This window comes from Sinocyclocheilus grahami, unplaced genomic scaffold (genome assembly GCF_001515645.1).
Source record: "Sinocyclocheilus grahami isolate Dianchi unplaced genomic scaffold, SAMN03320097.WGS_v1.1 scaffold30.1, whole genome shotgun sequence".
In the NCBI taxonomy this organism is placed as follows: Eukaryota; Metazoa; Chordata; class Actinopteri; order Cypriniformes; family Cyprinidae; genus Sinocyclocheilus; species Sinocyclocheilus grahami.
In genome coordinates this window covers 1939526-1959257 of record NW_015505209.1, presented here as the reverse complement: position 1 = coordinate 1959257, position 19732 = coordinate 1939526, and the positions used below count along the sequence as shown (strand labels likewise).

At 36.4% G+C, this 19732-nt stretch overlaps 4 protein-coding genes across 5 annotated transcripts in view; all 4 read left to right on the top strand.

The window, feature by feature from the left end:
• Positions 1–3182, top strand: part of dyrk4 (dual-specificity tyrosine-(Y)-phosphorylation regulated kinase 4) — a 21811-nt gene extending 18629 nt beyond the window's left edge. For both annotated transcript variants that reach the window (XM_016259059.1, XM_016259048.1), the window contains 3 exons: positions 877–1006; positions 1102–1268; positions 1588–3182. In XM_016259059.1, coding sequence (XP_016114545.1) covers positions 877–1006; positions 1102–1268; positions 1588–1859 — 569 coding nt within the window. In that variant the 3' untranslated portion in view covers positions 1860–3182. The remainder of the gene's footprint in view (positions 1–876; positions 1007–1101; positions 1269–1587) is intronic.
• A 500-nt stretch (positions 3183–3682) lies between these two features.
• On the top strand, positions 3683–7712 carry ndufa9a (NADH:ubiquinone oxidoreductase subunit A9a). The gene is made up of 11 exons (XM_016259038.1): positions 3683–3927; positions 4737–4907; positions 5016–5113; positions 5190–5281; positions 5519–5660; positions 5815–5917; positions 6079–6149; positions 6247–6323; positions 6423–6518; positions 7295–7361; positions 7441–7712. Exons 1-11 carry the CDS (start codon positions 3873–3875, stop codon positions 7609–7611), a joined length of 1143 nt encoding a protein of 380 aa, XP_016114524.1. The 5' UTR covers positions 3683–3872; the 3' UTR covers positions 7612–7712.
• A 1617-nt stretch (positions 7713–9329) lies between these two features.
• On the top strand, positions 9330–15891 carry LOC107572606 (probable polypeptide N-acetylgalactosaminyltransferase 8). Its single transcript, XM_016259029.1, has 11 exons — positions 9330–9504; positions 9590–9812; positions 12851–13017; positions 13241–13424; positions 13505–13702; positions 14472–14586; positions 14717–14902; positions 15032–15169; positions 15307–15402; positions 15480–15647; positions 15757–15891. Exons 1-11 carry the CDS (start codon positions 9330–9332, stop codon positions 15889–15891), a joined length of 1785 nt encoding a protein of 594 aa, XP_016114515.1.
• A 992-nt stretch (positions 15892–16883) lies between these two features.
• Positions 16884–19594, top strand: ribc2 (RIB43A domain with coiled-coils 2). Its single transcript, XM_016259733.1, has 7 exons — positions 16884–17072; positions 17161–17242; positions 17671–17982; positions 18150–18268; positions 18380–18607; positions 18740–18906; positions 19191–19594. The coding sequence occupies exons 1-7, from the start codon at positions 16956–16958 to the stop codon at positions 19267–19269; spliced, it is 1104 nt and encodes a 367-aa protein (XP_016115219.1). The 5' UTR covers positions 16884–16955; the 3' UTR covers positions 19270–19594.
• The last annotated feature ends 138 nt before the right edge of the window (positions 19595–19732 follow it).

Here is a 19732-nt window from a genome sequence, read left to right as displayed (position 1 = left end):
AGCTTGCAAAGAGTGCTCATAACCACTAAAAAGCTGTCACTCTTTGTTTAATGAGTGTACACGATGTATTATAACATACTATATATTACATTTTATATCACTGTATTTCTGAAGGAAACCGGCTGTCTTCAGAAAATTGGATGTCATTTTCATTTAATCTTGCATGTAATGTCTGATAAAGCAGTGTTTTTTTGAGTGGAGCGCTGCTTTGTGTACAGCCGTTACCGGGTAACCTTGATCGCTACCACTCCAACAGCGCCTCCTGCTGGCAGAGAATGAGTTTGCATATATATGCCGCCTGGGAAACACTGGACTATGGTATAAATCCTTAACTAAACCGGAGCAGACGGAACTGCTTTGGCAAGGGGCGGGGCAGTACTGAAACACCGTCGAAGCTGTTCGCCAATCACAACGCACTGGGACAGCTAACCAATCACAACACATTTAGTTTTTCGGAAGGCGGGCCTTCATCAAACCCGGAACTAATCGAGCTGTTTATGCCAGGATGGGGAGAAAGGTATTGTAATAATGTAAATTATGTAAAAAATACATAATTTTTCGAACCACAAGCATGAGAGCATGTTCTAGTACACCCCCAAAACAAATTCAAGACATTGTAAAAGAGCATAATAGGACCCCTTTAATGTTCCTGAGCTGACATAAACTAACAATGAGCGGTTGTATTTTTTAATAACTAACGTTAACAAAGATTAATAAATACTATAACAAATTAATTGGTCATTATTAGTTCATTTTAGTTAGTGCATTAACAGGACCTTATTGTAAAGTGTTACTCAAATAACATTTAATTAAAAATGACTTTGTTCATGCTCATTTATTTTGACTGATGTCTTAACATTAAAATGTTTCAATAAGATTCCAAAGGAAACCCAAGGAATATCACCAACAGCAAAGGGAAGAAACGTCGACCCAACTCAAAAGATCTTGCCAGTGTGTTGAAGACCAATGATCCTCAATTTCTTGACTTCATTCGACGTTGCCTTGTGTATGTATAGTAAAGTAATAATTTGATTTCATATTTATTACCACCACAACACACATAAATAGATTTTTTCAACCTGTACCGTTGGGTTCTTGTAGGTGGGATCCCACAAAACGCATGACACCTGATGAAGGGATGCAGCATGAGTGGATCACAGAGGGTCGTCTCAACAAGCTCCATCCTAAACCCCGGCCTATCCGGAAAGACACTGACAACAATTATGAATTCACTTACCGCAAAGCGACTTTAAACAGGACAAGCAAGGGTCAGAATATATTCTTGTACAATAATGATTGATTATAACTATTGGTAATGATATACAAGTGCCCTAAACATGTTTGGATACTTAAGTCTTGCTTAAAAAATATCTTGAATTAATTCATTTTTAATTCATAATTTTGAAATAAATTAAGTGTTATATAATTATTATAATAATTCTGAAATATGATTGCATTCAATATTTTATTCATATTTAATTTAATGTAACATTTTAATTTAATATAATTACATGTCATTAATTTTAATTCATTTAACATTTTATTATGTTATGCAAAATATAATTTCTATCTTTTATCTTTCCATAGCTGATAAATCTGGTTCTGACGACAAACTTAAGAGGGTCAGTGACACAGTGACAAGCAAAGGAGGCAAGATGGCATCAGAAGAGCGTCTGCGTCCTATAGGAGCATCAGCCGAGGAAGACAACAGTGAAGACACAGGCAAAAGTGTGAGCAAAGACAGCAAGTCGGACTCAAGTGGAGAGCGCTCCGTTCAGATCATCATCAAACCTCAGACAGGCTCAAGCACTGATTCTTCAGAAGGACAGGAGCCTCAGTTTCTCCCTCCTATTGTATAACACCCCAAAGAAACGAATGAGTAATGTTTTTATTGCGTATGGTTTATAATTCAGCCGCTTGGTCTGGACTTACCTAATGTGCGGCTTAGACCGTTTGACTTCTTGTTTGGCAAAAAGTCAAACAAATTATTTGTTTTTTAGCAGTTTCTTACTTGTGGTCTGTAAAGTTGTGGTCACACTAGAGTTTGAGCATCCAAAAATTATTTGATGACAATTTTGGCTAGAGGATATGATGCTGTAAGGCTTCTGTTTTTAATAATGAATAAATCACGCCTCTATTTATAGTCTAGTGTGACCACATCTTCACTCTCCAGTCTAGAGGAATTAGATTAGTGGTCAAAGAGTGGCAGTCTGTGTTTTTGACTATTCAAATGATTTGATTTCTAAGTAAAGTGAATAATTTGGTATCATTTTGGTGCTTGTGATGTATTTTGAAAGGATTATTACTATGAGATTGTTTGTATCACTAGCATATTTTGCAGAGCATCATGCTATATGCATGTTTATTGGGTCTAGTGTGCTTTTTCATTTTTCTTTTCAAAGCATCAAAGCTTTTAGCAATGTCGTTAATAGAGCTCAAGGTGAACTTGGGTACCAAAGCTGCTTTATTGTGCAATATTACTGCATGGATTAACAGTGTTTGTATGCTTTGTTGTCATTTGCCAGGTTTTTTTATTATTATTATTATTATTTCTATGAGTTTGTAAGCTGTCGGTGCAATAATTACTGAGCCAAAGAGATTAATTATATATGTTTTTGTTCTAGAGAAACACATCCTCTGACTAAATCTGATGGAAAGCACACTAGATCATCAAAATGTGCACAATACTTGCATGATTGTATTGATGACGACGGATAATGATGGCAATGTTGATGATAATGGTTATGATTGTTATGATTTAGATTTAGAGGGAAGGTCAAGAATGTTGCCGTTTAAAGTGAAATTAGTGGATCATTGTATGTTTATACAGAATTAAAAATACAACATTTTCTGGATAGTAATAGTATATTTTCCTGTATATAGAGTTCTTAAGGTAAATACCATGCACCCTGTGTGGATGCCACAAAGTCATTTAAACATTAGACAAGGTTTTACTTGTTCTCATTTTGTTTATCTGTTATAATTGAAAAATAGATTTTTACTACCATATGCTATCTCTCTCCCTTGTTGTTTCTTGACAGTTTTGTTTATGGGATTTTAGAAGAAAGTTTTGGATCAAGGGTGTTAGGTAGTGCCTTTCAGTATTAGAAAGAAATAATTTTAATTGTCTCTTGAATAATGTCTGTAAAATACTGTCATACCCATGACAATAAAGATGTAATACCGTACTGAATGTGATTTTTTTTTTTTTTTTACTTTAACTTGATCTGGACTTGACTTATTTATTCAATATAATTTATTTAGCCCAAAATAGATTGTATGTGTTTATCAAGGGAATTTTTATTCATTACTACTACCCTAATGAAATTCTGGTAAATGTAATACTTAAGACTCTTTTAAAGTTATTATAATCTATTCTTTAAAACTATAGTGATTTTTTTAAAGTATTTTGGAACTGAAAAGTTACCCAAACTGATCAATAACCAATAACATATGAGAATAACTTGTCTTTTTCTGCTTGTCAAAGCCCTGTGTAGCTTAGTTTAAAAACTTGTTTAAATTTTCCACATGTGGATAATTATCATCACAATTATGTTACACAAGGCGGTTGGTTATACTGCGTTTAAATAATAAAATAAGCACAAATAATACATAAGCACTTTTATAGGTTTACCTCAACTCGTAATATTAGTGCAAAGTGTGGGTGAAATCCTTCATATAGGCTCATGTCCGAACACGAAGCGTTGTTTACTTTTAGTAATATATTTATAGCTTAGTTTTCGCTTCTTTCAGGTATTTAACACCATATAAAAATATTTCTATAAGTTCTTACCGTACCATTCAGCTTTCGCTTTTTTCGCTTTGCGTTTGACTCTCCTCAGCCTCCGTCCTCCGTGCTGACGGTCAGAATCATGGCGGCTGTCGCTCTGATTTGCCGTCCTGTGGGTGTCCTTCCCAAGCTTTCAGGTGAGTTCGCAGTTAGATTACTTTACCATACAGACAATGGGACTGTACAGAAACACTAATATTGCTGAGAATGTTAACAAGACGAATGGTAAAGCGATTAGATGATGTTTAAACAAAATAGTTGGCTTGTGTTTTGTGACCCCGGCGGAAGACATCAGGCCTCAGTTGTGCATTAGTACAGCTGCACTACATTACTATTGTCAGTTAAAACTATAAGCACGGGCAGTTTTACTGTAGAACCTTAGTTTTGTCACATTTTCTGCTTAATGCAGTAATTGTGTACTGTGTGCCGTGCAACACAACCGGAGATTGTCAAAACATACCTATTTATAGACATCACAAGTGCACATACGATACCCAAAATGCTTCTTTTATCAATTTCTATTTCCTTTATACGTTCTGCAACCTTTAACATGCAATATTTTTATGCTAAGTAGTGTTAATCTGAAAGTCGTACTGCTTTTTTTCCCCACGGTTAACCCTGTAAAGCCTGACAAATGAAAAGATAGCCAGAAAACATGTTAGTTTATTGTAGGTTTAGATTTTAAAACATTTAGTTTTTAAACTTCGAATATCTGTTTTATGTTTTGTCATGTTGAAGGCATTGTTGTAGAAGATGGTGTACAACAGATTTTTCAGCTAAGTTTCGATTGTTGATTGTCATTTAAAGGCCTTAGAAATGCATGTACCAAGTATTATACAGTAGGCTTTATAGGGTTAAGATACAGTTTCATCAATGTACTTGAATTGTTTCTGTAGACCTACTTATATGTTTTTGTTTTTACATGGTTTATTTCTTCTGTCATCAGGCACCTGTTCTCCGGTTTTGCTGGCTGCTGGTGCTGTGACGGTTCAGCACAGGAAGATCCATCATGCCATGGTGCCCAGAGGAAAAGGAGGCCGCTCATCCTCCAGTGGAGTAGCTGCGACAGTGTTTGGAGCCACTGGCTTCCTGGGGAGATATGTTGTCAGCCGACTCGGTGAGTCATGATATTATTCATCGTAAAAACCTGAATGAGCCTCATTCACTTATATACTATCCATTGCCATTTCATTGGTTTGAAAAATAAAGTATGGGTTTGTTTTAGGACGTATTGGCTCCCAGATCGTGATTCCTCACCGATGTGACCAGTACGATCTCATGTACCTCAGACCTATGGGCGATCTGGGCCAGATCATCTTTATGGTAAATGCACTCACCACCATTTGTCTTATCTCCAGAAGAAGAGTTTCCTCTAATATGCTTTTTGATGCTTTTACAGGAATGGGATGCAAGGGATAAGGAATCGATCAAAAGAGCGATTTCTCACTCCAACGTTGTGATCAACCTTGTGGGAAGAGAGTGGGAGACCAGGTACTAGAAAATAGCGCTGCATGATTTAAGGGAAAAAATATCATTGTGGTTATTCTGATAAAAATTGCAATGTGATTGTGATTTCAAAAATACGATTAAAAGAAATGATGAACCCTTTGATTGAACTCAATTCTTTCTAAACGAAACAATTTTTACTCCGATACCTCGAGGGGGTCTGTAGATGTATTCGAATAGATTGTTTCTATTAAACATGCTGTCTTTTTTCCTCTTTTAAAGCAACTACAAGTTCGAAGACGTCTTCGTCTCCATCCCCCAGCAGATCGCAAGGGCAGCTCGTGAAGCCGGAATCAAAAAGTTCATCCATATGTCCCACCTTAACGCAGATATCCGCAGCCCTTCCAAGTACCTAAGGAATAAGGTAATGGCTTAATAATGTAACATGCTTAATTAAAAACCATGGGTGTGCCAAAAACCAAATAGCAATTTAGGCTGCTAAGGTAGATAAAGTCAATAGTAATGCATTCTACAAAGGTAAAGTGGATAATTGTCATAACTGGTCATAAATCCTGCAGGCTGTAGGTGAGGCAGTGGTGCGGGAAGAGTTCCCTGACGCCATCATTATGAAACCTTCTGAGTGCTTTGGAAGAGAGGATAGGTTCTTGAACCACTTTGCTAGTAGGTGTCTGATTATATCCAGAAATCAGTTACTGATTGTAAATATTAAAGAATATACCTTGTTGTATGTTTTGTGATGACAGAAGTAGAATTTGTTCTGTCTTAAAGGGACAGTTCACCCAGTTGTTAAATTGATATTTCCTGTTATTGCTGTTGTTTAGACATGCGTTGGTTTGGCAAAGCTATTCCTCTTATTGCAATGGGCAAGCAGACAGTCAAACAGTCTGTTCATGTGAGTATCAACCAATTTGAACACAAGTAAATGTAAATATTTACGATCATGGTTTATGATTATTTCAGATTAAAATGCAATATTTGACTTTTTAAAGGTGGTGGATGTGGCCAAAGCAATCGTCAATGCCATTAAAGACCCAGATGCTAATGGGAAAACATATGCATTAGTTGGGTATGAACCAGCCCAATTTCTCTTTTTTTCAAATTCACACTTTCCGATCTATGATTTCTTGTGTCCGAAACAATGTGAAATGAATCTCTTGCTCCACAGGCCCAACAGGTATCTACTTCATGACTTGGTGGAGTACGTATATGCCCTGGCCCACAGGCCGTATTTGGCTTACCCTGTACCTCGCCCTCTCTATCAGTAAGCATTTCCTAAAAAATCTCTTCACATTACTTATCTTAAAGGTGAAGTATGTTAATAGTGTCACTTAGACAGGGTTTCTGCAGGTTTTTTTGAAGGTAAATTTTAAGAGGTTTGAAGACCTTTTTAAGACAAGGAAAAGAAAATGTAAGGAATAAATTGAAACTATCAAATATAATACTTTTTATACAAGATCTCAATTACTTTATTTTATCAACAACAAAAAAAACTTGTGGCTTGAATACAAACACTAGAATATGTAATTATATCTATTAATGTACCTTCTGATCACTTCATCAGTAGTTTTGTCTTGTTTCCAGTGTAAATGTTTAAACATTCTTAAATCAACTTCTACATTTACTTAAGCGAAGTTGCATAAAATAAGAAGTCTTGTTTTATTAGAAGTGAGTTTATGCTTAAAAAACAAGAACAAATATCTGGCAAGTTGAAAAATCAACTCAATGCAAAGGGAAAACTAGTTTTGTATACCCCATTGACAAATGTTTGTTCTTGTTTTAAGCATAAACTTTTCAGAAAACAAGACTTAATATGTTTAGCTTTCATCTCAAGTAAATTTAACTTGATTTGAGGAGGTTTAGATATTTGTATTGGAAAACAAAACAAGAAATTCTGAGGAAGATGTAGATCTGTTGTTGTTGTTGCACTGAATACAACATTTAATGGGTCAAGAGAATGTGTCATACAAAAATCATACAATCTTCACCTTTAACCTGACAATTTACAGAAGTTTACATACATTCCCTTTCTGTTTTCAGCCTCATCGCAAGATTTTTTGAGATGAACCCATTCGAGCCCTGGACGACCCGTGATAAAGTCGACCGGGTATGTGTTTCAGAGCATTACAAAATTAGATATCTTGTATGTTGTCAAGAACATAAATAGTTGAAACTGTCTTTTGTAGTTCCACACAACGGACATGAAGTACCCTGACCTCCCAGGACTGGAGGATTTGGGCATCACACCGTCCTCCATCGAGCAAAAGGCCATTGAAACGTTGCGTCGTCATCGCCGTTTCCGCTACCTGGATGCTGAGATCGGAGAGACCAAACCTGCCAAAACAGTCAGCTATTAAACAAGCGGCAGTTGCTCCTGTGTCCAGTCAGATCTCTGCTGGTCCTCATGTGTTGTCTAGTTTTACTTTTTTCTGTACATAAATAAAGATATTCAACCTTATATCCTTGGCATGTTTTTTCCCCCCCTTGTTCGAGTGTGATGCATTATCTTATGTTTGCCCCACAAGTGTAAGAAAAAATTACAGATGGGACGGATGTGATTTTAAAAATGTGAGATGTTTTGTGAACAACATAGTTGCAAGAGTTTATATTTAATATTCAGTGTCTTTAAAATGACTTGTGATCTGTATGCTAAGTTATAGGGGCTGTACATGTTTGATAGAAATTAGTATTGATCGCATGAAGATCAGGCTATTCAGTTTATTTATTTTTTTTTGTTTTCTTGTGTTGCTACATCCGATCCCATGTTTCTTGTTTAAAAATATATTTTCTACCAAAAAAAATTAACTTTAAAACTTATTCAGCAAAGATAGATTAAAATGGATCAAAAGTGACTATCATATTTGTGTTACTACAAAAAAAGTGTTTCAAATAAATGCTGTTGTTTTGACATTTCTATTCACCAAAGAATTCTGAAAAATATTTAAGCAGCAAAACTGTATTCAACTTTGATATTAAGAAATGTTTCTTGAGTACTAAATCAGCATATTAGAATGATTTCTGGAGGATACTGTGATACTAATGCTGGAGTAATGATGCTTAAATATAGCTTTGCATCACAGGATAAAATTATATTTAAATACAAAACTGTTATTTGAAATTGTACATCTGTACAACTTCCTATATGTTAGATACTAATAGGCAAAGGTGGGGGACTCGAGTCACATGACTTGACTCGAGTCGCAAATTTAAGGACTTGTGACTTGCTTGACTAAATAAAGAAAATGACTTGACTTGACTTGGACTTGAGATCCAGTGACTTGAGACTTGACTTGATTTGACCTTCGTGACTCGGCAGGAATTGACTTTATAACAACTCTAATTATTATTATAAATCATTGCGACATAATTTGGTACACAAAACGCAAGCCACTGAAGCAGTGGCAGAAGTGATCCGAGTCTGCGCAGTTCATGACACTGCACGAGCACAGTCAGGAACACAGCGCGCCAAATACAGGGAGCAAGAGAACCTCCCGAGATGTTTGGATAAACACTTCGAAACTGTATGCAGTTGCTGTATGCATTTACAAAGCCAGGACGTCGGCACTTCAAAAAGGAAAGGTATGTAAGCTTGTTCGATCGTTGAAAACAGCATTGGTCTTAAAATTCAGCTTAAGTCTGTCATTAAATTAAAGTGATTATAAATAATTAATCTCATGTTTGTAATTAATTAACGATGTCAAACTTTAAATTCACTGGCGTTTGCCTCTCAACAGTGCTTTAGTGTTAAGCATCCCTCTTTGTAAATCAATATATGGAATTGTACCACGGAAACTACAGTGTGTTGTCGATTAGTGATGTTTCTCTTCCACCCAAAATCCAAGATATGTTGTCAAAATGGCCCTAGTATGAGTTTTTATATTTAATAGGTTCTATAGAACTTTGACTTTATGGCTCTGACCAAATCGGCTAAACTTTAACCACTCCCATATCTCATATCAGAGGTGTCTTGCGTAAATCAAAGTACACCTTCGTTGACAGTCAGCTTTATGTACAGGCATTCGTATACCTCCTTTGTGTTTTTTTTATAAATTATGGCCACAAAGACATTTTGAAAATGAAGATTGCAGCAAGAGTCGTGTGTTTGTTAGTTATTGCTGTCGTAGTTTACAGTCTTGTGTACATGTCATTTATCAGACAGGTGATGGATAGTGACAACAGGTTACAAAGGCCAGAAGATCTGGAGGTTCTCAGAAGACTGAAGAGAATAGAAGATCAAGTTTATAAAATAGGTGAGTTTGTGCTCATTCCATACATTTGAGAACATAGTATTCATTCATGATCTCAACACTTGTATACTTTTATTTTCAGCCAAAGTAATAGAGGTCAAAAATCAAAAAGTCAAAGAGGCTGTTGTGGAACAGAAAATTACAAAAAAGAAGTTGTATCCACAATCACCTCTCTTCCGTTCATGGGGAGCTGAACTCACAGAAGAAGAACAAATGGAAGCAGAGAGGCACTTTCAGGAATTTGGATACAATGTGTTCCTCAGTAACAGATTACCACTGAACAGAACAATCCCTGATACTCGAAACATCAGGTAACTTCTTTACAACTGTTTTCTAGTTGAAGATATATTTTCTATTTTCATATATGAAGAGTTTGTTTGCAAAAACAGATACCTCAGTTTTTTGTAATTTTCACAAATCATGTTTTTTATTATGTTATGTTTTTATTGTGTTTTATTGTATTAGCTAGCTGTATTTTTTGTTATTTTTTAACCTAATCAAAATAACCCAACTGCAGTTTAATTGGAAGGCACAATGAAAAAACATGATTTTTGAAAATTGTTAAAAACAGAGTTATCTGTTTTTGCAAATGAACTCTTCATATGTAATTTATAACTCTGTCATTTATAACTCTAATTTATAACATATATATATATATGGGTGTGCCAAAAACCAAATAGCAATTTAGGCTGCTAAGGTAGATAAAGTCTACCTTATATATATATATGCAGGCCCGTAACCAGCTATGAGGCCATTTTTCATGGTCAAAAATAAAATGTGTGAAATTGAAATTTCTAATTTGCTGTTAAACTCCTCGTATGAATGCCTGCATGGCATGTATTTATAATCAGTTTAGACAGTTTGCAAGAATGTTTAGCGTCCCTGTTATGAAAATGATCGCTGCGAGACGCTGACGGAGTGAACGAGGCTTGAGAGAGTTGTGAATGAGAGCACAGCCTGTTGCCAGATCCAGCTATTATAAGCTTTTTTGGACTTGTCTTTTCCACTTAATTTAACACTTTAGAAAGTTAATAAAGTAGGAAGTTGCAGTTTAGAGTCAGCGATATCTTTATCTTATCGTATTTGCAAAAGATTGGAAATAATTTCGGTTTATTATTAATTTATTTTTAGTTTGTTTTAGTATCAATATCTGGCAACACTGCACCAGAACTTAAAGGGGTCATAGGATGCTACATGCACTTTTACGAGTTGTTTGAACTGAAATGTGTGTTGGCAGTGTGTGTACACAATAGTGTTGGGTCGTTCTTGAACGATTCGTTCATTTTGAACAAATCTGTAATGTGACTCGGGAAGAACGACTTGTCTCGGGGAGGGATTCGTTCAGTCGCGAATGCGCAACATCCTATAGGTTCTGTACTGGAATTAGTCAAGTAGTTCATCTGGTTCGAGTCTTCGGGTTTTTCCGAGTCGTTCGTTCATCACGTGACAGCCCCATAAGCTTACCCTATGCAGTCTGAGCCGGAAAGAGAATTGATTAGTTCATCTCTCGAGTCTTTTGGTTTTTCCGAGTCGTTCGTTCATCACGTGACAGCCCCATAAGCTTACCCTATGCAGTCTGAGCCGGAAAGAGAATTGATTAGTTCATCTCTCGAGTCTTTTGGTTTTTCCGAGTCGTTCGTTCATCACGTGACAGCCCCATACGTTTACCCTATGCAGTCTGAGCCGGAAAGATAATTGATTAGTTCATCTCTAGTCTTCGGGTTTTTCGAGTCGTTCGTTCATCACGTGACAGCCCCATAAGCTTACCCTATGCAGTCTGAGCCGGAAAGAGAATTGATTAGTTCATCTCTCGAGTCTTCAGGTTTGAGTCGTTCGTTCATCATGTGACAGCCCCATAAGCTTACCCTATGCAGTCTGAGCCGGAAAGAGAATTGATTAGTTCATCTCTCGAGTCTTCGGGTTTGAGTCGTTCATTCAATACGTGACAGCCCCATAAGCCCAAACCCGAAGTCTTGTCAGATAAGAGGTGAGGTGAGCTAATCATAGACTGAAGACCCAGGTAAACAATGAATTAATCTTTTCTGTTTCTTATAGCAGTTTTGTATTGTTTGTAGTGTGATCAACGTTTGCGTAAGTAGTAGACGTATTAGGGAAGTAACACGTAACATTTTAATTATATTTTGCTCAAATGAATGAAATGACTCGAAAAAAGATTCGTTCATTTTGCTGAACGAGACTCAAAGGTCCGAGTCGATAAAATGATCTGAACTTCCCATCACTAGTACACAACCACCCTATAATGATAAAAATCCACCAAGTGTTTTTTTTTAAATCTGGTTAAATGTTTTCCCCTTTCTCAAATCGAGCCGATCTCAGATGTCTGTCTGTGTGACGTCACAAAGACAGGCCCCTCCCACGATAGTTTGATTGACAGTAGCGTTTCAGCACAGACTGGACTGGCGTCTTACCTTAGACCCGCCCTGAGTGAGCTGTCATCAGTCCGCCATTGTTTCACCGCTGGAGCAGATGTAGACAAGAATGACTCCTAAGCGATTGAGGTGTTCTGTTGTTGGATGTAATAATGAACATAGCAGTTGTCGTTTACTCCCGACATCTGAGCCGCTGAAGACGCAGTGAATTACATTGTTTCTGAAGGGAATGCGCCCCCGATCTACATGCGTCTATGTTCGTGCGAATCATTCATGAGTGAGTATAATGTTTTGTAATGAATCTTTGCAAATCGCCTTTCCTAATAATGTGCTAATTAGCAAGTTTCCCGATGAATGCGGCTAAAGTAAACAGTCTCTCTGAGAGCAGCTCGGAAGAGAGGGGAGGGATACGACATTCGGGAAGGCAAACGCAAAAATGATCATGATATTATCTGTCATAAACATTATCAACGCTGTCAAAAACAGTAGCATTTACAACTAGTACACACAGATCTGTAGAACAAGTAGGTTACAGAATTAAATGAGACAAGCAAAAACTAGCCATGAAGAAGTCTATGCCATCATTGCCATGTCATTCAGTATAGTTACATTTTCCCAAATCATGCTATAAACTTTCATAAGAGCAAAGTTGTTGTAGTTATGTATTGTTGCAATAAACAACTGATAAAATTATCCACCCTTAGATATAGTAAAGTATTAACAAATTTTGATGTAAAAAATAGGGTATGATTTAAAAATAATTATCCCTCCAAAACATCTTTCACAAACATCTACATGTCTGTCTCCTTTAAAATGTTTATAGTGTATATAACGAGTTGTATTTGTAGGGGATATTATAACACATTCTTTAACACCAACCCCCATAAGGCCATGTATGTATGTATATATATATATATATATATATATATAAATATATATATATATATATATATATGCAGATGTACTGTGAAGATCTACCCTAAGGACCTGCCAACCATCAGTGTGATTCTGATCTACTTTAATGAGGCTCTGTCAGTCATTAAAAGGGCAATCCGCAGCATCATTGACAAAACTCCTTCTCATCTGCTAAAGGAGATCATCCTGGTAGACGACTACAGCTCCAATGGTTAGTTTTACCCTTAATATTTGTGATATTTTAATGATTTGATATGTTTTTTTTTCTAATATTAGACTGTTTTCTAAACAGTTATTTATTTGTCAAGCATAAATCTGATATTTATAAAGAAAAATAAACAGAATGAATGGAAAATATAGAAAGACTCGTACTCTAAATATGAATCGTTTAATATAACAATTTATTCTATTACATATTTTTCATTTCTCGACAGAGGATCTGCAATTGGCTCTAGATGAATATATTGATCTAATTAATAAAGACAAACCTGGTTTAATCAAGAAAGTGAGACACAAAAAGCAGATGGGGCTGGCCAAGGCAAGAATCTCAGGCTGGGAAGCGACCACAGGTCAGGTGATAGCCATTCTTGATGCGCACATTGAAGTTCATATTGAATGGTAAATATTAGCCCAGGCTTAGTAATTAGAGGGACTTAATATCTTTGCTAAATATACATTTGACTGCCGTATTGTTCTAGGGCAGAGCCACTACTTACAAGAATCAAAGCAGACAGGACAGTAGTGCTGTCACCAGTGTTTGACAATGTGCTTTTTGACACACTGGAGGTTACTGAGTATATTCCATCTGCTCATGCATTCGACTGGAACCTCTGGTGCATGTACGAATCCTTCCGGCCAGATTGGTACAAAAACAACGACCCATCAGTACCAGGGAAGTAAGTGGTCCAACTTTTTCCACTATTGTTAATCACCTTCCCTTACTATTGTTCATTTTAAATGCCCTTGGAATGTGACTCATACAGAAAAATAATTCGAAACCAAGTCAAAACACAATCAACCTTAACAAGTCTCCGGCCAACACAATGCTGTTAATAAATGAATCAGTGTTTTTTTTTGACAAAGTGGTTGAGCGAATAATTCAACATTTATGAAGACAGTTGCTTATTTAGTTTCTAAATAATGTGTTTTTGTTGTTGTTGTTTTTTTTAACAAATCGGTTGAGCAAACAACGCAACATCAGTGGACAATGCAACATTTATAAAGGTTGCTTATTTGATTCCTGAATGAATCAGTGTTTCTAGAATGAATCAGTTAAGCCAACCATGCAGTATTTAAAAATGGCTGCTTATTTAATTACTGAATCTGTGTTTTTGTTTTTGAACTAATCGTTTAAGTGAACAATACACTGTTTATTAAGACAGTTGCTTATTTCATTCCTAAATGAATCTGTGTTTTTCATGAATTGGTTGAGTGAACAATGCAGCATTTATTAAAACGGTTGATTTTTTGTTCCTCAACAATTTAACTTGCTCATAATGAGTCAATTTTGTCATCATGCTGGGAACGGGATTACTGTAACTGCTGCATAATGTGTAAACTATTACCATACTTTATTTCGTATATACAGTATATAATCTACAGTTTGCAGTTTATGATTTGATGGATGTAGAACGTATGAGTAGTTTAATTTTTCTGCATTGTTAGGAGTCCCTCAATCATGGGTATTCTTGTCGCTGATCGTCAATTCCTGGGAGAAATTGGAGTTTTGGATGAAGGAATGACAATTTATGGTGGTGAAAATGTTGAACTTGCAATACGTGTAAGTCAGTAATACACATTGTGGCTCCAAAAGAATGCATGCAGTATAATATATGTGAAAGTGCTTGAATTTGATCAGTATTTCACACACACTATTATTTATATATATATATATATATTATATAAATCAGGTCTGGCTCTGCGGTGGGAGTATTGAAGTGGTGCCATGTTCAAAGATTGCACACATTGAAAGAGAACATAAGCCATATTCACCAGATCTCAGCAAACCCATGATTCGAAACGCCCTGAGAGTGGCTGAAATCTGGCTGGATGAATACAAATCAAATGTGAATATTGCCTGGAATCTCCCCCTTAAGGTAAGAGGAATAGTAAACATTGTCTTAAGGTTAGCTCAAGCTGAAGCTGAATATTGTTTATAACTATAAATTTAATTGATTCTCATATCAGCCTGGACCTGGTTGATAAATTAACAGTTTTTTCTTTAGAATCATGGGATTGATATTGGTGATGTGACTGAAAGAAAAAAGTTACGAGAGAAACTCAAATGTAAGCCCTTCAAATGGTATCTGGAAAATGTATATCCTCTCCTCGACAGCTGGGAAGACATAATTGGTTATGGCGTGGTAAGATATTATTTAATAGTTGCTCAAAGTCTTCTGATACAATTCCCCTCCAAAATAGATATAAAGAAAGTTTATTAGATAGTTGGTCCATCTAAACTATTTATCTCTAAACTGCCGCTGTTTATTTCGCATGGCAGCTGAAGAATGACATCCAGGAAAGATACTGCGTTGATCAAGGTGAAGTTCCTGGAAGTGTCCCTATTCTGTATGAATGTCATTACTATGACCCTCAGGTACTGTATGTGAGTGTAAACCTTTACTTTGAGTAACCACGTCCAAAAAGCACTCTTCATTTGACTGTCTCTCACAGCATTGTTATTACAACCGTAATGGAGAGGTCTACATTGGAGGCATCAAATCCCACACGTATAACTCTAACCGTTGTCTAATGGATCCTGGTAGTGGAAATACACCAGCGTTGCATGACTGTAAAAATGCCAAGGAGAAAGGATTGAGTATATACTGGGACTTTTCTCAGGTACAGTCCTGCTGTATTTCACAGCACACTGCTTAGCATTGCTAAATGTGTGGTTATTCTGTACTGTTATAATCAGAGAAAATGTTTCTGGTTTCTGTTTCATTTTTAGGGAAATGCAGTAAGGAACAGAAACACAAATCGTTGTCTTGAGATCGGACAAGGAGAGGATTCATACTATCATCTTATTTTGCAAACATGCACAGGACAAAAATGGACAATACAACATGTTATCAAAGACTTTTAAAAGGAAAGTTCACAGAAGTGAAAATATAGTAAAGGAAGTAGCTGTAAAACCTCAAAATAGTATGTGTGTAGAAGTATGTGAATGGAAATGTGAGACACTAGACCACCAAACCAGTCATTAGAGTCAATTTTTTGAAATTGAGATTTATACATCATCTGAAAGCTTTCCATTGCTGTATGGCTGAGATACAACTATTTGAAAATCGCCTTTAAAGTTGTCCAAATGGAGTTCTTAGCAATGCATATTACTAATCAAAAATGAAGTTTTGATATATTTACGGTAGGAAATTCACAAATTATCTTCATGGAGCATGATCTTTACTTAATATCCTAATGATTTTTGCCATAAAAAATCGATAATTTTGACCCATACAATGTATTGTTGGCTACAAATCTACCCGTGTTACTTGTGACTGGCTTTGTGGTCCAGGATCACATATACATTTGATTGTGAAGTCAACTGCGGTTTAACCTGACACAGGTGACAGGATTAATTACATTGAAACTTGTCTTTTGAGTGTTATAATGTTACTGTGAGGTCTGTGTCCTGTGACAGAAGTAATCAGTATCATTTCAATGCTGAACTACTGGTAGGCCTAACATTTCAAAATGTTGCTCAAACACTTATAAAAAACTATTACAGTAAAATGACATTGGTGTTGGTGAACAGCATAACAAATTATAAATGTAAGATGAATAACCATTTTAAAAAATGTACTAGTTTAAACGTTGCAGCATCAATAAAGCACATTATCATATGGATTCCCTTATCAGTGGAATTTAGCACGCAAAGGTTTTTATGGACATGCATTAACAACAAGAAAACGGGATCAAAGCAGAAGTTTTGAAAAGTGTTTACCTACCTATATTCGTATCGTGTCGTATCGTGGTGTATTTTATTTCAGCCATTCTGTAGCATGAAAAACAACAGCGAGAGGGCGCAATTTTCAAACGTGTATCTTCAGTCTCTTAGCAACGTGTTTGTTTACGGGTTCCCCTCGTTTTGTGACCACCAGTAAGTCGATTAAAACAACTCGCTAAATCGATTTAAAGTGGCGATACACAATGAATCAAGTTGAGCTTCTGTCAGACCGAGTTGCAGCTGTTCAACTCGACGGAAGGAGAAACAGGGAGCTGCAACGCCGGGAGAGGATCTTCGATGAGAACGTCCGCACTATTGGAGTAAGTTTGTTTGATGGAATACATTTTATATTTTATACAGCTGTAAACAACATCTGCAAGTTAATTTGGTGATTTCTCTCTTGGTCAGGTTGACAAAGATGCTCTCGACCACCAAGTTAAAGAACTAAGAGAAAAAGATCAACGCCAAGCGAATGAATTTAAAATCTATGGTGAGTTCTGTAAGGATTTTATTTTGTTATTTTTATTTTTGATCTGAATCTATTATTAGAAAATATTTAATATTTTATTTATTCATACAATGAGTACATTAATGTAAAAACAATCCCCAATTCCTGTGGTGTAACTGTCTGAAAAAGAAAAATGTAATAAAAATGCTGTAGATATATACTGTGTGTGTGTGTGTGTGTGTGTGTGTATAATCTTAAAATAATAAGCAATTAAGTAATTTAGAAAACTTTGATTTAGGTTTTTTTAAAGAAACATTTTATGTACACACGTTTTCTAAATTAATTGATGTAATTGCTTTACAAGAATTTTAGTATTTTCATTACTTTTTCATCCAAATAATTGTGGTTAACTTAACACAATTCACATTTACATTGAACTTAACTCAAACCCTTTTCCTTTCTCTTTTTAGCTGATGAGCTGCTGTGCAGTGATCGTGTAGCATGTGTCCTGGAGCAGCGGCAAAAGAAAGATGAGCGTCTGTTGAATGAAGCCATTGTGCAATTCAGACAACAGTTTCAACAACCTGCCAGCCGGCGTGAGTTTGATCTGAACGATCCAGAGCTGCTGAAGAAGCAGGAAGGGGTGCGGATACTGCCGGGGCTGCCTGGAGAAGATCTGGCCCAGAAGGACCGGCTGAGGAAGCAGCAGGAGCAGCTCAGAGCATGGACCCTACAACAGCAAGACGAGCTGGAGCGAGCAAAACAACAGTTACACCAAGAAAGTAAGTTCACTGGATGAATGGGAAGCCTTTCTATATCCGCCCCCAAAATTGGTCACTTGGTCCCAGTCTTAAATGTTTAGCTGTTCTTTCTGAGAAGGTATAGTGAATGAATGCACTGAATTTCCCAGCCCTACTATGAAGGTTTTCTCCTTTTACAAACTATATAGTGCACCAGTATGATCAAAGCAGACTGGCTCTAGACAACCAAGCTCTTGAATTGCAGAAGATGGAGGACCAAAGCAAAAAAGCTACAGCCATCGCCACCAAAGACTTTAACCTTGCACTGGTGAGTCACTGACCACTAAAGTCAACAAGTTAGGCTTTAAAATTCAAGAACTATCAGTACTCTCAAGTAGCCATCATTTTCCTGTTGTTCCTTGCTGCTTCTTGACCTCAGGCTGCAGAAATCACAAATCGACATCTACAGGAGCATCATGAAGAGGAGGAAAACAACCAGACGGACATCCTGAACCAGCTAAACGGAGACCTGCTGATGGAAAACCCTGAGCAGAATATTAGTGTGCTGGGTCTGTCTCGCCTGCGCAAGGACTATTACAAGGGAATGAGTCCTAAAGAGCTCCAGCAGTACACGCAATACCAGCTGCAGCAAGCAGAAGATAGGAAGGTGAAGTCCAGCACTTGGTACTTTGTTTTTTTTCAACTTTTATTTATTAGTAAGTAACATTACATGGCACTTCTGAAATGTTTCAAACATTAAAATACACTTAAGTGATAAGAACCAAACAATTGTGTGCAGCGTGCTGTCATGGAGCAACGAGAGAAGGAGCTTCAGGAGCATCACGAGCGTATGACATCCGCCCGTGCTGCACTGCTGCTAGAAAGACAGCACGCACGCATTAATAAGGAGCTGCGCAGGGCAATGGACAACACCAACGCAAAGCTGGCTCAGACCCATGATGCTCAGTGAGTTAAATAGGGTTTGGCTGACTATATATGATTAGCACACCTACTAATCCAATCAAAAAAAAAAAATTTTTTATATTGAGATTGCATTTCAAGTAAGTCAGTGGACTATACAGCAGTGTTGTTATTGTTAACTAAAACTATAAAAAAAAAACAAGCAAACTGAAACTAAACAAATATTAGATAAATAAATACATGAAAATGAAAAATGTTGCCTTGATAACTGAAATGCATTTTGGTATTAAAATGACTATAACTGAAATAATCACTCTTTCCATTTACAGGAAGAAACATCTTCAAGATGTGTACACAAACATTCCAGACGAGCGCTATTTTTCCCAGTTTAATACCAGCAGTAGATAAATATTACAGAGGGAACCTGAAAGATGAACACCATCTGGGCTCAGTAATCGAGGACAATACACCGTATCATTTTACAGTAAACCTTGGCTTTAAATAGACAGCAGACTCCACTAGAAGTGTTTTGGAAAGCTGCACAATTTTTAATAGGTCAGTAAAGATGGTGAATGTCATATGGAGTTGGAACACTTGTTTTTTAAAAACATTCATGTTGTAAACAAAATAAGTTGCATATTCACAAACAACTGAAATCAGGTAACCTAAGTCAGCCTACAAAGGTTGTTAAAGTAAAAATGTACTTTTAAAAACTTTAAAGGAATAGGACACCCAAAAATGAAAATGTGAAGAAAGAAAAAAATCAAAAATGAAAATGAGTTTGTTTCTTCATTGGAACAGGCTTGGTTTAGCATTAAATCACTTGCGCATCAGTGGATCCCCTGCAGTGAATGGGTGCTGTCAGAATGAG

Bases quoted from the DNA above. Each gene is read 5' to 3' on its own strand.
- ndufa9a (XM_016259038.1), top strand. From the start codon at position 3,873: ATGGCGGCTGTCGCTCTGATTTGCCGTCCTGTGGGTGTCCTTCCCAAG. The intron at 3,928-4,736 runs GTGAGTTCGCAG...TTCTGTCATCAG, and splicing joins TGTCCTTCCCAAGCTTTCAG to GCACCTGTTCTCCGGTTTTG. The intron at 5,661-5,814 runs GTAATGGCTTAA...TAAATCCTGCAG, and splicing joins CCAAGTACCTAAGGAATAAG to GCTGTAGGTGAGGCAGTGGT.
- LOC107572606 (XM_016259029.1), top strand. From the start codon at position 9,330: ATGAAGATTGCAGCAAGAGTCGTGTGTTTGTTAGTTATTGCTGTCGTA. The intron at 9,505-9,589 runs GTGAGTTTGTGC...TTTCAGCCAAAG, and splicing joins AGATCAAGTTTATAAAATAG to TAATAGAGGTCAAAAATCAA. The intron at 14,903-15,031 runs GTAAGAGGAATA...TTTTTTCTTTAG, and splicing joins CCTGGAATCTCCCCCTTAAG to AATCATGGGATTGATATTGG.
- ribc2 (XM_016259733.1), top strand. From the start codon at position 16,956: ATGAATCAAGTTGAGCTTCTGTCAGACCGAGTTGCAGCTGTTCAACTC. The intron at 18,269-18,379 runs GTGAGTCACTGA...TCTTGACCTCAG, and splicing joins AAGACTTTAACCTTGCACTG to GCTGCAGAAATCACAAATCG. The intron at 18,907-19,190 runs GTGAGTTAAATA...TTCCATTTACAG, and splicing joins GCTCAGACCCATGATGCTCA to GAAGAAACATCTTCAAGATG.